The 19,042-nt window shown below is 39.0% G+C and overlaps 1 protein-coding gene across 1 annotated transcript in view; it reads right to left on the bottom strand.

The window, feature by feature from the left end:
- Positions 1 to 19,042, bottom strand: part of GRM1 (glutamate metabotropic receptor 1) — a 485,985-nt gene that overhangs the window by 136,912 nt on the left and 330,031 nt on the right. Inside the window, exon 3 of the mRNA XM_049903091.1 lies at positions 10,708 to 10,943. Within this exon, the coding sequence (XP_049759048.1) occupies positions 10,708 to 10,943 (236 nt within the window). The remainder of the gene's footprint in view (positions 1 to 10,707; positions 10,944 to 19,042) is intronic.

Genomic DNA, 19,042 nt, shown 5'->3' with positions numbered 1-19,042 from the left:
CATGAATGAACTGTCACTATTTATGATGGCTGATATTAGGACTTTATGTGAATTTCTCCTGCAAGAAATGAATGTGCGATATGGAATGAAAAACTATTCCCCCTGGTGCAAAGCAACACAACCTATGGGTTATAAAATATCCACATATACAGCTATCTGGACAGTCTAAATATTTACTGGTGTTTTGTGCAAGAATGAACTCTTTATTAACAGTCACAGATTTTAATCACTGAAAACACACAGTCTCAAACTTGTACAGAAAGAAAGCTGGACCACATAAGAATGCATGCAACTTTGGAAATATTGAAATTGTTTAATAAGGATAAAATTGATCTAATTGCAGAATTAATGGTTTGGACCAAATGCTAATAATAACTAGGATATTTGGACCTCAGGTCAATCTCTAGGCAACTGGTTTGCAGACGTAGTCAAAAAGTGCACTAGTATATCCAACAATATATACAAGGGCAAATTAAATGTGGAAACCCTGGTGGCATAGTGGTTAAGAGCTACAGCTGCTAACTAAAAGGTCAGTAGTTCGAATCCACCAGGCTCTACTTGGAAATCCTATGGAAAAGGATAAAATAATAAGTGTTCACTGTTAACAATGAATGTTGGAGGTCTCAAAGAATTTTTGCTTTTAAACCTCAAGTCTATATTTGCTTGATACTGAAAACCATACTACCTGGACTTCTGAACATTTTGGGAACAGAATAAAGATGGACATAATGTAAATGGATGGAAAATTTACACCCCTGTATCGACTTATATGACTTTCTGATGACAGACAAGCCCGCATTTTTCTAAATGATTAAAAATGACACAGAATAAAGAACTATGTGGAACTTAAATAGTCTGGTGAGGACATGCCCAGTCTCTGTGGGAACCAATCAGCCCTACTTTGGTGTGGAGTATCTGTGGGAATAACCACGCAAAGTAGCAACCTTGACTCATAAAATATAAGTCATCATTTAACTGCTATAGTTGGTCAGGATATTCTACAAAGTAATCATACTCAAAATGCTAATTTATGAATTAGATCCAAATAACCCTAAAAACAATTAAACTTGCTTTTATGGGATTAGAAAAAATAGAACATAGTCTACAGCAGTGCTGCCCAGTAGAACTATCTGAGATGCTGGAAATTTTTTGTATCTGTGTTGTCCAATATGGTAGCTATAAGCCATATGTGGCTATTGATGCTTATAATATGGTTACGGAGACTAAAGATCCCTGGTGGCACCAGTTCAAATCCACCAGCTGCTCCTTGGAAACCCAATGGGGCAGTTCTACTCTGTCCTGTACGGTCACTACGAGTTGAAATGAACTCCATGGCAATGGATTTGGTTTGGGTTTAGTGAGACTAAGGAACTGGATGTTTAATTTCATTTAATTTTAACTAGTTAAAATTTAAGTATAAATAGCCATATGTGGCTAGTGGCTTAAAACAACAAGCATTTAGTTAGTTCATAAGTCTAGGGGTCAACTGGGAAGTTCTACTCTGGGCTAGACATGGCTCATCTCAGTTGGGTTTATGCAGTGGTCAGGTGGTGAATTAGCTGAGGAGACTGGTTGATCCAGGATGACCTCAGCTGAGAGGTAATATTGTTTCTGCTCTATGCTGACTCTCATCTTCTAGTAGGCTAACTCGGGGTAGCCGAGGTAGGGTTCTGGGAGAGAATAGAAGTAAGCCCAACCTCTTGATGCTTAGACTTGGAACTAACAAGTTGTAAGATCAGTCCAGATTCAAGGGGTAGAAAACTAAACTCTATCTTTTGATGGGATGAACTGCAAAATCCTATTTAAAAGGTCATGGACAGAAGGAGGGGTGGAGAATTGTGAAGTCTGCCACAAATCTTAATACAACCAACTTCTTGTTTGCAGGCAAATGATATTCTAAAAGAATGCATATTGGCATTTGAGTCAAATCTTCCAAGGGCAAAGAGAAGTTATCATCCTAAAATCCAATAGGCGGAAGTAAATTGTTACCTGTCTCAGTACATAAATCACCCGAGTCTGGACCAAACTGCAATGGACCAATCTTACCTGGTAATACAATAATAAGTTAAATCAAAAGGGAAAGGTCATAGAATTTGAACTTAATAATAAAGTAAATATATTACAAAAATTAGTACCAATTTAAAAAATGTGAAAGATAGTCTCCAGGCTTCTTCTAGAGTTAGAGTACCCCTACTTGGAAGTCTTTGTAATCTTGTCATATCCAAATGGTTGTCATTATCTTCCTAGAGTTAGTCCTAAACTATTGGTGAGCATGGCAGATACCAACAAATTCTTTCATTATGCCTTGGATAATAGTCATATGTAAAGATATACTAGATTTAAAAAGGATTTTGCCCATCTGTTCCCAAATGATACAAATAATAAGGGAAGAAAATAAAATTATGGCTGTGAATTCACTGTATTGCAAAAAAAAAAATAAAAAAAGGCTGGTGAGGGTATAACGAACCTGGCAATATGTTATAGACTGAATTGTGTCTCCCCAAAACCTGTGTTATAATCCCTAACCCCTATAGTTCTGGAAGGGAGCCCTGGTGGCACAGTGGTTAAGTGCTTAGCTGCTAACCAGGTCGGTGGTTTGAGCACACCAGCCACTCCACAGGGGAAAGATGTGGCAGTCTGCTTTCATAAAGATTTATAGCCTTGGAAACCCTACGGGTGCAGTTCTACTCTGTCTGATAGGGTCGCTATGAGTCAGAATCGACTCAACAGCAAGGTTTTTTTTTTTTTATACTTGTGGATGTAATGCCATTTGAGAATGGGGTTTTCTTTATTATGTTAATGAGGCCATACCAGTGCAGGGTGGGTCTTAAGCCAATCATTTTTGAGATATAAGCCAAGCTGATAAGGCAGAGAGAAGCAAGCAGAGATGAAGATAGATGCCACACCTCATGGAGATCTCCAAGGAATGAGAAAACAGGAGCTGAAGAGACAAGGACTTTCCCCCAGAGCTGCTACAGAGCAAAAGCCTTCCCCTAGAGCCAGCATCCTTATTTTGAACTTTTAGCCTTCTAAAACTGTGAGAAAATAAATTTGTTTGTTAAGGCCACCCACTTGTGGTATTTCTGTTAGAGCAGCTCTAGATAACTAAGACATAAACTCATAGTTAATATACTGCCTAGTCACAGCAAATATTAACAATGCCACACTGGAAGACAGTGGCATTGTATGTTTTCAAGGGACCCCAAAACAATCATATTCCTAGATTAATAATTAGATCTTTAGGAACCTATCATGAGGGAACCAACCCCAAAATAATAACAAAGACCATAAAAACTCTATATAATACATTCCAAGTTGTTTTATAAGAAGCAAAATGGGAAACAACCAGCAATATGAGAATGGCTACATAATTATTGTGTCTTCATAGGATAGAATATTATGGAGCTATTAAAATAGTAGTTATGAAGGCCATGCCATAACATCAAAAATATATATAGTAAAATTCTAAGCAAAAAATAAAGGTACAAAATTATATGCACATTATGAATAAAACTGTAAAACAAAATGAAAACAAGACAAAGAAAAAAACTGTACATGGTTTCACACACCTGCTAGGAGTTCCCTTTTGGAGCCCCTTAGTTTCAAAAGCCTTAGAAATGGTCGTATCCTTCGATTGAGTAACTTAACATCTGAAATTGTATCTTAAGAAAATTATCTACAATGCAGAAAAAAGTGTAGGAAGAAGGATTTTTTATTATAGCACTGAAGCAGTTTTTAAATTTGGAAAGAACTGAAACAGCCTAAATGCCTAGGAAAAATAAAGAACAAATGGTTAAATTATAGCTTGTCTGTATGCAGAGTATTATGCAGCCATTTAGAATGGAAGATTTGAATGGCAAAGAGAAATTCATAAATTTAAGAGAAAAAGCAGTGTTCATTTATATATATATATATCTGTAACAATATTAACTAAAACCAAACCCAATGCCATCAAGATGATCCCAACTCATGATTTAAAACTGTAGAGAAAGAGGAAAATACAGCGAAATTTAACAGTGGTTAGTTCAGAATCGTCAAATTCTTAATGCTTTTCATCTTCTTTCTTATGTTTTTCTATATTTTCAAGTTGTATATAATAAGCATTGTTGTTGTTAGTTGCCATTGAGTTGATTCCCACTCATGGCAACTCCATGTGTACAGAGCAGAACTGCACCATAGAGTTTTCAAGGCTGTGACCTTTTCGAATCAGATCACCAAACCTGTTTCTAGGCACCTCTGGGTGGTATTAAGCTGCTAACCTTTCAGCTAGTAGTCAAATGCTTAACTGTGCTACCCAGTGATTCCCATAATAACCATGTTGTTGTTGTTGTTAGGTGCCATCGAGTCGGTTCCGACTCATAGCGACCCTATGCACAACAGAACGAAACACTGCCCAGTCCTGAGCCATCCTTACAATCCTTGTTACGCTTGACTTCATTGTTGCAGCCACTGTGTCAATCCACCTCCTTGAGGGTCTTCCTCTTTTCTGCTGACCCTGTACTCTGCCAAGCATGATGTCCCTCTCCAGGGACTGATCCCTCCTGACAACATGTCCAGATTATGTAAGATGCAGTCTCACCATCCTTGCCTCTAAGGAGCATTCTGGCTGCACTTCCTCCAAGACAGATTTGTTCGTTCTTTTGACAGTCCATGGTATATTCAATATTCTTCACCAACACCACAATTCAAAGGCGTCAACTCTTCTTCGGTCTTCCTTATTCATTGTCCAGCTTTCACATGCACATGATGCGACTGAAAATACCATGGCTTGGGTCAGGCGCACCTTAGTCATCAGGGTGACATCTTTGCTCTTCAACACTTTGAAGAGGTCCTTTGCAGCAGATTTGCCTAATGCAATGCGTCTTTTGACTTCTTGACTGTTGCTTCCATGGCTGTTGATTGTGGATCCAAGTAAAATGAAATCCTTGACAACTTCAAATAATAAGCATAGTGAGCATGTATTATTTTTATAATCAGAAAAATCATAAAGGCCTACAAGGGGAAAAAGAAAATATCTATATTGGCAAGTAACTGTGTTAAGGTGATTGATAGAGGGTTGAGTGCTTGTTTTTTTCTTGTTTCCACATTTCACAGAATGCTGTTGTTGGGTGCCATCGAGTTGATTCTGACCCATAGAGACCCCTTGTAACAGAGTAGAACTGCTCTCATAGGGTTTTCTAGGCTGTAATCTTTACAGAACATATTGCCAGGTCTTTCTCCTACAGAACCGCTGGGTGGGTTCAAACTTTCAATTAGCAGCTGAGCACTTAACCGTTGGCCATCAGGGCTCTTTCAAAAACTATCATTTTTACTCAGATGATCTATATCATGCTTTATTTGCTCTCTGGTAAGATTGGGCACTAATCATAATATGTTACACTTTTGTCAAGATTTACAGGTTGTAAAATACTTTACTTGTATTCATTCAATACTTACACCACCCGTGTGAGGCTGATATTGTTATCATGTTTCGGTTGCAGAAATTAAAACTCAGAGGTTAAGTGAGACTGTCCAAATCATGCAGCAGAAATGTAACTGAGCAAACCTTAGACCCAGTGGCTCTGCTTCCAAATATTATACTCCGTTAGTTTCCGTGGAACATTTATAGCAATTCTTATCAGGAATGATATAGCACTATGTCACTGCAAACACGATACAAATCCTTTAAGCATCTAAGACATTTACTGGGAGACATCGACTTTTATTTGCTTTATACCTTCTCTTTCCACTGTCCCAACAGTGATTAATTTTTTAAGACTTAGGCTTTGGTGTTTCAGTCAGTGCTTTTCAAACACATCTCCAATTCTTTGATATGCTCAACTAATTAAGCAGTGATGACGACTTTGCATGAAGTATTTTTTTAATTAGCCACAGTGATTCCCAGATTATTCAGCCTGGGCTCAGGACCCTTAATATTCAAACTGTCAAGCTAACGCATGTAAACTCTTTATTTAAATAGTGATATCTGAGATTAGGAAATCCTGGTAGTGGTTAAGTGCTACAACTCCTAACCAAAAGGTCGGCAGTTTGAATCCACCAGGCGCACCTTGGAAACTCTATGGGGCAGTTCTATTCTGTCCCATAGGGTTGCTATGAGTTGGAATCCACTCAGTGACAATGGGTTTGGTGTTTGTTTTTTATCTGAGATTAAGCTCAATAAAGGTTTCTATGGAAACTAAGTATTAAAAGTAAAGATGCCACTTTGAGGACTAAGGTGCACCTGACCCAAGCCATGGTATTTTCAATTGTCTCATGTGCATGCAAAATCTGGACAATGAATAAGGAAGACTGAAGAATTGATGTCTTTGAATTATGGTGTTGGTGAAGAATGTTGAATATACCATGAACTGCCTGAAGAACAAATATATTTGTTTTGAAAGAAGTACAGCCAGAATGTTCCTTAGAAGCAAGGGCGGTGAGACTTCACCTCAGGTATTTTGGATATGTTATTAGGAGGGGCCAGTCTCTGGAGAAGGATATCATGATTGGTAAAGTAGAGGGTCAGTGAAAGAGGAAGATCCTCAATGTGATGGATAGACACAGTGGCTGCAACAATGAGCTCAAACATAGCAATGATTATGAGGATGGTGCAGGACCCAGCAGTGTTTTGTTCTGTTGTCCATAGGGTCACTACAAGTCAGAAACAACTGAATGGCACCTAACAACAACAACATAGAAACTAACTACAGTATCAAAACTTTCCAAAACAGGAGAAGTGACCCAATTAGAAGAGGTAAAAATGAGTGATAGAAACAGTAGCCATCAATGATATGGAAAAGTTAATTACACTTCCTTACACTAATTCTCATAAATATGCCTGTGTGTTCATTAGAAGACTAGGAAATTTATTTGATATTAAAGTTTCTCAACTGGATCAGAATGATACATGAAGTAAAAATGTTTGTTGTTCTGTGATAACACTGAAGTTAATTTCACAGAAATGCAGAGATTAAAATTGAAAAGCCAGGTAAGTTTACATGAATATATACACAGATAGATAATATAGATAATGGCTGTGAAAGATAAAATTCTAGGATCTCTGTGGCATTAAAGATCAATAAGCTCTATGAATTAATCTCAAATAGAAAAGTTAACATCAGTGTCTACCTTCCTTAGAACTAAGAACAAAGGGGAATATTTGCCAGAGTTGACCCTAGAATGAAATGCAAACACAGATATGTTTATTAAAGGGTGCAATCACATAAGAAGATCTTAAAAATAGCTTTAATATCCAAGCATAAATAAGAACAATTTGCAAACCGTTATTTCCTGTTGCGAACATTAACTGTCAAGTTTCAACCTTGACATTGGTATGTATTATGGCAATTGAAAACTCAAAATATCAGCATATATGGCTGAAGAGGTCTAACTTTTGTTCTATTGAGAGCCCAGGTCACAAAATATTTTCCTAGAATCCCTCCCATAAAGATGTTCCAGCATGTTTAATAAGCAGGTATACAATGATAAAGTGACATATATAGTTGGTTCACTGAAACTTAACTTGTCTAAAACAAGCTCCTGACTTCCTCAACCTACTTTTCCTAAAGTTGTAACCATCTCAGTCATTGGGGATACCATCTTTCTAGTTGCTAGGTCAGAGTCATTCTTGACAATTTTCTCAGCATACCATCTCAGGTCTCGTTCAAAATGCCTTCAGAATCCATCATGTCTCTCCATCTTGCTTGCCACCACCATGGCCCAAACCACCACACTGTCTCACCTGCATTATGGTAGCGGTACCCTCACTGGTCTCCTTACTTCTGCCCTTTCCCCCTTCTGCCAATGCTTAAACACTGCAGCAAAAGTGATTCTGCTAAAAAAAAAAAATAAGGCTGATGATGTTTCTGTACTGCTTGAACTTCGGACTGGCTTCCCATTCCACTTAGAACAAAAGCAAAAGTTCTTGCAATGGCCTGTTAATATCCTGCATGATCTGGTTCCCTGTGTGCTTCTTTGACCTGTCTCCTTCATACTACATGCTACATACTTCTACGTATTCACTAGATCCTGCTACCCTGGCCTCCTTACTGTTCTTCCACGAAGCCAGGCATGTCCACGTTTCTTTCCATTTGCTGTTCCCTCTCCTTGGAGAAGGACATCAAGCTTGGTAGAGGAGAGGGTCAGTGAAAAAGAGGAAAACACTCTAGGAGATGGACTGACACAGTGGCTGCCACAATGGGCTCAAGTGTAACAATGATTGGGAGGATGGTGCAGGACGGGCAGTGTTTCGTTCTGTTGTGCATGGTGTTGCTATGAGTCAGAACAAACTCAATGGCACCTGACAACAATATAACATAACTGCTTGGAAAGCCCTTCCATATTGTTTGCATGGCTCATTCTCTTATAGCCTTCGAATCATTAATCATATGTCATCTTCTTAGTGATAACTTTCTCTGGCTATCTTTTTCAAAACTACAAACCCTCTGTCCCATCACTCCCTACCCCCATTCCTTACTTTTCTTTCTCCATAGCACTTCTGACCATTTATCTGAGAATCCAAAAAAAACCCAGTGCCATCAAGTCGATTCATACATTTCTCTTATTCTATTTGTCTGTTTACTGGCTGTTTCCCTGAACTGAACTATAAGGTCATTGAGACCATAGTTTTTTTCTTCTTTTGCTTTGTGTTTTATTTCCACTCTCAAGAACAAAGCTTTACACATAGTAGGCACTCCACAAATATTGTTGAATGTTGAATGAAGAAACTATAATTCCATTTTAACGATAATAAACAACAACAAAAGAGTTGCCATCGTCAATTCTAACTCAAGGCACCATGTGCCTATTTAAAAAATAACATACTATTAAACATTAAAAATAATAGCTTTTAGTTCCTCTTTAAAAAAAAAAGTTAAATCTCCAACACTAAAAGGTGATATAAATAAATTGATTAATCAGCTAATGAGAATTGACTGGGTTCCCTATGATCAGTTTTTTTCAGGGTGCTGAGACGGATACAAGGGCTTTCTGTATTCAAAGTTCTTATAGTTTAAGAAAGAAAACAGTGTTCCTTAAGACATAATTGGAGAACGATAAATAACAACATATTAACCAAATTTAAGTCCAAAAGTCATTAGATGTTGTGGTATTTAGGAGATATGGTTCTAATAATGTTGCTGCCATTAGCTGTGCGAAACTAAGGAAACAGTTAACTCACATCAGCCTTCAACATATTTATTATGCAAATAAGGAGAATGTACTAGATGGTGTATTGGTTCACTGGCATTCTACTAATTTGGAGACAAGAGCACTCAGTAGAGATATATATGTGGCAGAGACATGTTAGCTGTTAGCACTTTTCCTCCTGGCTCTTAGCTAGGTTAGATTTCTCAGCCTCCTTGAAAGCCACACTGAGAAAGTGCTAAAAATCCTGATTGAAAATAGGTCTACATCAATTTCCCACTGATCTCCACTGAACTTTACCAAGTAAGATATATATTACTATATTTAATTATTAATATCTTAAGGCATTTTCTAAAACCAAAATTTAAATGTAATTGAAACTAGAAATATTTTTAGGTAATTAGTCATATTCTTACACTATCTTGTAACAGTCTGTCTATTTCATATGAGTCAATTCCAACTCATAGTGCCCATACAGTACAGAGTAGAACTGCCCCATATGGTTTCCAAGGAGTGCCTGGTGGATTTGAACTGCTGACTTTTTGGTTAGCAGCTGTAACACTTACCCACTAACCCACCAGGGTTTCCATGTGTGATAGGTTTTGGTTTTTCCAAAGAGACCACAAGTCCCACTAGGTCAGCAGTCACGACTTAAATCCTTCTGTGTTCCTTCCTTTGCTGCATACAGTGTTTGATACATGGATGCTATGGAAATGGATGTGTTCTAGACCTTCATAGAGAATGCCTGTTTAACCTCATTATAGGAAATAGGTGTCACACCACTGCTGTACAATACTAATTAGATCCTGGGTAGAGCCTTCAATGTTACGTTTTCAACCCGATATGGAAAACTTGCTTTGAACGGTACTATGATAGGCCAAAAGGAGTCCTGGTGAGTCAATGGTCTATCTTTGCAGCATAGACAATATTGAAGTCTCTATGCACTAAAAAAAATTTCTAAAAGTTACAGTGTTAAGAAGCCTGTTTTATGCTCGTTACTGGGAAAATGAATAGGGTATCCTGTGGGGGTTCACCAGACCACTGAAGTACCTGGAAGGAAGTGCTACCCTTTCCTGACATGGCTACAGAGAGCTGCGCATGGGAAGTGTCTGTCCAAATGGAAACCTTAATTTGGGTTTACAGATGAGGATACAAAGTTTCTTACCACCTATGTTCACATACATCCATACTGATGGTGTGGCTGAGGGTGTTCCATGTGGAAGCAAGTCACAGAGAAGAAAAAGGAATCAACCATCACTGCTGCAGCACTTTGGTTAACATCTCCTAAGCATGCTTGCAATAAAACCGCTTCCCTCTGACTAGAATAATACATACCTGAATTCTATAATCTCTTCTTATCACTTACTCCCCCATGGATCAAAACATTCTTTCTAGAATATATGAACATGAACCCCCGGGGCAAAACATACTTTCACCTTCATGTAGCTATTTTATAAATCAAGATGACGATCTAGTGTCTCTGGGTCTCCAGCCCTGACACCATCCACTCCCATTCAACAAGCTGGAGAGGGACTGGAGGAGACAACCAAATTTCTGAGCTATTATTTTGTGAACACAAGTTACCTGTACAGATTCTTTTAAAGTTGGGATTTTCCAGAAGGTGTCCTGGTAGGCGGCACTGGAACCGATGTTGCCAGAATTCAGGGAACCATGGATTCCTTGTATTAGTGTCCAGCCTCAGTTTCAGGAAATAATCATCAAATGACCTGACCTCTGGAGACTGCAGCTTTATGGTGATTCCCCCGTTGGCTTCCACCTCATAACCTTCAATGACTTCATCTCTGTCTGCCCATCCATCACTAAAAAATGCAGGGATCGGGGTAGGAAGAGAGAAAGACAAACGTCTCACAAATAGAGCTCACAATTATGTATGAACGAAGCAGTTCAATACAGCCTAAAGTCTACGTTAAGCCAGTATTACTATCCATTGAGATTTTTGATAGAGTAGAAAGTTGTGAAACCAAAATGCCCTGGGTTTTATTTTATGTTTGTTTTCCTGTTTATTTAATTTTCACAATAATGAAAGTGATGATGAAGATGATGATGATGCTGACAGTAGCAATTACAACTAACATTTATTGAGCACTTACTAGTCATCAGATTCTCTGCTAAACACGTTGCATTCATTGTCTTATTTAATCCTTACACTAACCTTATGAGGCATACTAATATAATTTCCTTTTTACACATACCTAGGAACAGGGAGGTTAATTAATTTGTCCTGGGCATAAAACTAGTGAGTGGATGCCTACTTGCTTCCAAAGCACTTAAGCACTACGCCTACTACTTATTTAATATCCAAAAACGTTGCCAAAGGCCCCTGTCTTCGGATGATTCCCTGGAAAATAGACTTTGAGATGGATGATATGCGTGCAAGTAGTTTATTGGGGAGATCTCTTGGGAACGAGTCCTGTGAGGGAGGAGGGTGAGACATGGATTGGATAGATGGAGAAACCAAAATGTACTGCAGTTGCAACAGAGGCTTCAACTCATCCTAAGAAAAGCTCTGGAGCTGGGATGGTCCTTCAGAGTTGTCCCAAATTGAGGCAGGAGTCAGGTCTTGTATCCTCCCTTCAGCCAGTCATTGAACGTGAGCTATCCTGGGGACAGCTTTTTTGAGGTATAACCTCAAAAGAGGCAAGCTCCCTTGTACTGAAAGAACTCCTAGTGACAGACCCTGCTGAAAGCTGACAAATGCCAACAATCCAGACAGCTGGGAGGAATGAGTGTTATCTGAGGGGAGATCTCGGGGGTGGGGTCCACCACTGCATCTGCTACACCCATCTCAGTAGTTGGATAGACCGCTGAACTGCTGAGATGATGTGTATAAGTGAAACTAGTCAAACATTGTTGTCCTTTTTCCTCCTTTTTACACAGACAGATTGGAAACACAATGGGAGCTAGCAACTGCAATTGCTATTAGGCAAGGAGAACTCAGGGATGCACTTGACCAAACAAAACATCATTGTCAGTAAAATAGTTTTAGGTTGTTTAAGTTCAGGAAGAATTATTAATTTCAGAATTAAATCATTTATCATGGCAATGAAATAAAGAGTTTGACTAGTATATTGTTGGTAGTACTCTGTCTTCATTCAAAAGCAGCTACAGCAGTGCATCAACAGGGAACTGCCAGAAATTCAAGCCAGATTCAGCAGAGGATGTAGAATGAGGGATGTGATTGCTGATGTCAGATGGATCCTGGCTGAAAGTAGAGAATACAAGAAAGATGTTTACTTGTGTTTTATTGAGTATGCAAAGGCACTTGACTGTGCAGATCATAACAAATTATGAATAACATTGCGAAGAATGGAAATTCCCGAACATTTCATTGTGCTCATGAGGAACCTGTACATGGATCAAGAGGCAGTCATTCGAACAGAACAAGGGGATACTGCATCGTTTAAAGTCAGGAAAGGTATGCGTCAGGGGTGTATTCTTTCACTATATGTATTCAGTCTGTATACTGAGCAAATAATCCAAGAAGCTGGCCTATGTGAAGAAGAACAGGGCATCAGGATTGGAGAAAGACTCATTAACAACTTGCATTATGCAGGTGACACAACCTTGCTTGCTGAAAGTGAAGGGGACTTGAAGCACTTACTGATGAAGATCAAAGACCACAGCCTTCAGTACAGATTACACCTGAACATAGGAAACAATGTAAAGAAAACAAAAATCCTCACAACTGGACTAATAAGCAACATCACGATAAATGGAGAAAACACTGATGTAGTCAAGGACTTCATTTTATTGGATGCACAGTCAACAGCCATCCAAGCAGCAGCCAAGAAATCAAAAGATGCATTGCATTGGGCAAATCTGCTGCAAAAGACCTCCTTAAAGTGTTAAAAGGCAAAGATGTCACTTTGAACACAAAGGTGCACCTGACCCAAGTTATGGCGTTTTCAATCACCTCATATGCATGTGAAAGCTGGAAAATGAATAAGGAAGATGGAAGAAGAATTGATGCCTTTGAATTATGGTGTTGGCAAAGAATACAGAATATACGATGGGCTGCCAGAAGAGTGAACAAATCTGTCTTAGAAGAAGTACAGCCAAAATGCTCCGTAGAAACAAGGATGAGAAGACTTCATCTCTCATACTTTGGACATGTTATCAGGAGGGACCAGTCCCTGGAAAAGGACATCATGCTTGGTAAAGTAGAGGATCAGTAAAAAAGAGAAAGACCCTTGATGAGATGGACTGACACAGTGGCTTCAACAATTGGCTTAGACATAGCTACAGTTTAAGGATGGTGCAGAACAGGGCAATGTTTCGTTCTGTCATACAAAAGGTTGTTATGAGTCAGAACCAACTTGACGGCACCTAACAGTAAAAGCAACACAAGTACTCAATAAATATTTGTGGAAAGAATGAATATAAATCAGTAATTTAATCAGAATAGCTATCATTTACTGAGTGTTTACTATGTGTTTTCTATTTAAACCTCATAACAGTACTATTTTTATTTCAATCTTACAAATGAGGAAACTGAGATGGGAGATATTCAACAACTAGCTGAGGTCCTGGTGGGCCCAGAATGTGGATCCAGCAGTCTGGCTCCCAAGCCCAGTACTCTTTACTGTAAAAAACAATGCCTATTGGTCACTGCCCAGACCAGAAAGAAATAAAACCCAGGCACTCAGGGTCTTCACAGTAAAAGTGCTGCAGTCAAGATGAGTATATGAGCTGCAATATATGGAGTAGAAAATTGATTTTACTCAGAAACATGCCAACCACAGTTGTTTCCTGAGACATTGTTCAAACATGCCTCCCTTAGAAGCAACTCAATGTGTTTCCCCGCAATGATATTTCAAAATAACAGCATTAAAGGAAAATAATCTCACGGCCGCCACATATAAAACAATTTTTAAAAAGAATCCTGCTCACTAAATAGGAGTTCACTGACATTTTATTCTGTGAGTTAGAGTTTTTAAAAGTTGGTCACCCAGAATACTTCACATCTGTCATGAGTGTTATAGATTCCTATGCATGGGCCAGGCCAAGATTTGTGTGAGTGGTTGTGATCCCTTCCCAAAAGCGGTTGGGAGAGTTATGCCCTACGGTTTTTGGAACATCTCCATGCAGGCTCTGCCAGAGAAGGGTTTTTATCACTTGCTTCTCACAGAATAGGGAGCTCAGCCAAATACACGTGACTGACCAGAGCTTACCCATTATTACCTGAAATCAATTGGGATAAATGTGTTCTACCCTTAGCTGAGTTAATTGGTACAATTTCTCTCCAGAATCTTTCCAATGAACTGCACACAAGCTGCATTTTTAACAAGCCAATGTCTGCAGAAAGAATAGATCACTTAACATGACCCAGAGCTAAAAGGGCCTTGAGGTATGGTGGAGTCTAACCAGTCAGATCAGAGGAATGTCTACACACCTTCTAAATTCTCTAGAAGATGCCACCTCCTTGTACAGAAGACTTTCCTTCCTCTCTCCCTCTTTTCCGCTCTCTCTCCCTCCCTCTTTTCCTTCCTTACATCCTTCCTTCCACAAGCATTCACTGACTGCCCACTGTATGTGAGATATCCTGCTATGCTCAGGACTCAACACCGGTATCCATGATGTTACAGGCTTGCGGAGAAAACCCACACTAAACAAGACTTACAAATGTGATGAAGGTAAAGAAGAAGTGATCAGTACTATGGGGGGCGAGGAGGGGTTGGGGCTTAACTTAGCCTTGTGTGTATTTATGCACAGGGATGGAATAAGGGTTGGTCAGGGATGGCTTTCCTAAGAAAGTGATGTCTGAGTTGAATCATAGGATAACTGGACATCAGCCAGGTGAAGAGAAGAAAAGGGGTTGGTACAGAAAGATCCTGCTGGATGATCTAACATTCAAGGTATTAGAGAAAGTCAGTATGACTGGTGCACTGAGAGAGGCGTGGCAGGAGATGGGGTGGGGCATAAACCCAGCCTAGAAAATGTTAGCCTAAGGACTACAGAAGTCCTCAAAGTGCGATCAGCCTTACCACTCCATAAGGTCATTCAGCTCGGCTCCCTTATGGTAAATGACGTGAGCATTGCCCTCACGAGTCCTTCTCTGCTCGCCATAATTGAATATGATGGCCAGTCAAATGGATTAAAGAAAAATAACTGACTTATTCATCTTTCTATACTCTTGGCTACTTAGGATAGCTCGAAGCAGTTTAATTATTTACATTTATATTTATTTATATTTATATCTTAACTATATCCACAGCAATTTTTAAGCACTGAGCTACAGTTTATGACATGCTAAAAAGAAGGGTAAAAACCAGACCAGTTAGATTTTTGGGAAATTCTGATTATGAGTAAATATTTAAAGTCAAAATGGCTTATAACTTAAAGAATAGAATTTTTTTTTTTTACATCAACTTCAGGCTTGTTTTTCTCCCTATTTTAATATTATATGAGATTTTTTTGTAGTCTGTACAAGAAACTTAACAATTTTTTTTAAAAAGTGTATGACACACATCTTCTGTAATGTATATTTGCATTTCTTTCATTGAATCATATTCATTTTTGTGTTATGAATTGAATTGTGTCTCCCAGAAAGATATGCTGCTGAAGCCTTAATCCCTGTATCAATGAACATGACCTTGTTTGGAAATAGGATTTTTCTTTCATTATCAGGTATCAGTTACGTTGAATGAGGTCATACCAGAGTAGGATGGGTCACATACAGGGAGAAGATACCATGTAAGGATCCGTCTATAACCCAAGAAACACCCAGGCCTATGAGCAATTTAAAGAGACAAAGAAGGATCTTCCCCTAGAGAAGATAGAGTATTGCCCTGCTAATGCCCTGAATTCAAACTTCTAGCCTCCAGAACTGTGAGACAATAAATTCCTGATTTTGAAAGCCACCTCATTTGTGGTATTTTGTTATGGCAGCCCTAGGAAACTAAACCAACCAACCAACCAACCCCGTTGTTGTTGAGCTGATCCCAACTTATAGCGACCCCATAGGACAGAGTAGAACTGTCCCATAGGATTTTCAAGGAACAGCTGGTGGATTTAAACTGCCAACCTTTTGGTTAGCAGCTGAATGCTTAAGAAACTTTGTAAAAGTAAATATCATGTGTCAGTGCTAGAAGCAGAGAAATGTGTGACGTCCTGCCTGGTGCCCACCACCATAGAAGGGGCATATCGTAGGAGCAAACCTCTGACTATGAATATACATCAAGTTGAAGTCACATTGTTTAGTGCCTTCAACAAAGCCTTCACTGAACAAAGCCTTCACTTACACTGTGGATGATTTCCCTTCCAGAAGTTAGAGTTGCCATTAAATTCAAGAGATCATAAAATCAAGCAGAACCAAACATGATAGAAAAAGTATTCAACTAAGATTAACCAGTTGTTGTTGAGTTGGCTCTGACTTTTCGCAGCCCCATGTGTGTCAGAGTAGAACTGGCCTTTAGAGCATAGTCACTGATTTTTCAGTATTAGATCACCAGGCCTCTGGGTGGACACAGACTGTCAATCTTTTAGTTAGCAGCTGATCATGTTAAGGCTTTCACCACTCAGTGACTCTCGACTAAGATTAAAAAAAATTACTTGGTGAATATTTTTGAGTGGTAATTGCCAATTTTTTTTTTTTATGAGCTTTTAAATCTTTAATAGTTAAGAAATTAGGAAGTGCTAACAAATAGTCACCGAAAAACATCTATAAAGCAACTCTTGACTTTTATCTTTTTAAATTGTTTCATCTATGTACCACTTGTGAAATTCCTTTACAGATAATTCTAAAGTGTTACCGAACCCAGAAATGTGGGTCCTTGTCTGGTGCTCTCAGACCCACCAATAATCTGGACACCGGTCTTTGAGAAAGAGGAAATAATTTATTGCAATGCGCAAAGCAAGGAGCTGGGAGAAAGTTCCTCAGATCCGACTCCCCAAGCTATGGGAAAAAAAAATGGGAAAGCAGGGTTTATATGTGATTTGGGAAGCAAGATGGCAGCCGTTCAGGCATACTAGGGTGGGAAAATTCTAGAACGGGGCTAGGAAACAGGAGGTGACATAGTTCTTGTCAGGCCTCTCTCTTCAGAATAGGGTCCCGGTGATGATTTTCCTTTTGATTTGTTTCTACCTGTTGCTGCGTCCTCTGTTGAGGTTAATTAACAGTTGCAGCTGGCCTTTCGACACATGTGGGGCAGGCCAAATCTGGCTTGGGCTAGTTTAAGGACTAGGCTAGGGTCACATTACAAAAGGACTTTCACTGTTTAGTTGCATTGAGATTTTGTATGAGGATATTGTTTTGGTGGGTACTGTACGAAGTACACTTTGAAACAGAGAGCCAGCAGCTGTTCTTAGAAATATTTGATGATCCAGTTTTTTTTCTTTTGTTGTAGTTGGTGATGGTGGTGATGTGGACTGAGTTAGCTTGACCAGAGATAACCTGCAAGTATCTGTTCACCCACTCTAGTGTGTGGAGTGAATTCTGCTGTCCTGGGAGGTGACTGGGCCTAGGGCAATCCTTCAAGTCCCTATGAGGCACATTTGCTGCTTCTAGCAACTTCTGCTGCACCATCTGTTCCCCAGTTAATGACTTCCTTTTCCTATCTGGGGTCTGGAAAGGAAACTGTGTATTGTGGAGGAACAGGGTGAACGTTTAACAGAAAGTTACATGTCTTAAGTATTCCTCACTAATATATAGAATCCTTATTACCTGTCTCGCCTGAATATTTTAATACAGAAAGTCCTTCACAAGGCTGTTCTTCTCTTGCCACAAAATCATTGGCTTATTCCCTGGGTAATTTCACATTCTAAACTTGAATAGTTACAAGGTTTCTTCTACCTAATAAATTCCTCTATTAACAGCAGGAAAATATAATTTCTAATTCTGCCAATTATAATTTCACAGGAGCTGCACAAACATTATATTTGCAATATATCAATTAAAATAATTCAATAAGCAAATTAGTAATAAAAAACAGAAATGCTATAGTATTACCTTCAATAATTACTCAAAAACATTTTAGAAAAGCCTATTTACAGTCAATTAAAATAATTACAATCTAGGTAGTAAAGCAGGTTTTTTGTGTGTGTGTTATGAGCTCAAGTAATTGTGTGTACCTGATAATAAAATTATAATTATTCAAAAATATTTCAGAGCTTACCATATAATTGGGGAAATAAGGAAAGCACAATAAAAGCAATACCTTCAAAAGCACACATAAATGAACACAAAATTCTACAATATTAATCACATTCAAAAAGATTGAAGAAATGCAGCATAATTTAATTTAAATCAGGCACTGTCAGTTGAAGGAAATTTCATGGAATTAATGACAGCTTTTTGAATAATAATTCAAACTGGTTTTGTTCATTCAGCATGGACTGACCAAGCATCTTGTATGTGTCAGGCATTTTGCTTACTTCTGGGTGGGCAATGCTAACAAGTACTGGCAAGCCCTCTGCATCAAGGTACTTTCAGTGGTAGGGAAGGCTGGCCACTGAACACAACAGCAACATAGAGGTACATGAACTGAAAAGGAAAGAAAGGCCATGGAAGCACAGAGAAAGGGGGCAACGGCTGTGTCAAGTGGGACTTCCCTGAGAAAGTGAAGTATGAGTCTTAAAAGATGAGTTGAAGTTACACAGGTAAAGAGGGAGACGGGAGACAGAGACAGCTAAAGAGAGGACAAAGCATTCAAGCAACAGCAAAGCATTTGTCTTCCTTAGAGTGCACGTAGTGAGGAGGGATAAGATAAACAGGCACAAGATCTAGGAGAGCCTTAACATCCTCCTTAAGGGGTTTGGGCTTTATTTGTACTTCGGTGAAAAGTCACTGAGAAGTCCCGGATGGTACAACCAGTTAGGCGCTCAGCTAACTGAAAGGTTGGTGGTTCAAACTCACCCAGAGGTGCCTTGGAAGACGGGCCTGGCGATCTGCTTCCCAAAG

This window comes from Elephas maximus, chromosome 1, assembly GCF_024166365.1.
Source record: "Elephas maximus indicus isolate mEleMax1 chromosome 1, mEleMax1 primary haplotype, whole genome shotgun sequence".
In the NCBI taxonomy this organism is placed as follows: domain Eukaryota; kingdom Metazoa; phylum Chordata; class Mammalia; order Proboscidea; family Elephantidae; genus Elephas; species Elephas maximus.
Note: the sequence above shows the minus strand (reverse complement) of the source record. Positions and strands in the feature narration are given on the sequence as shown.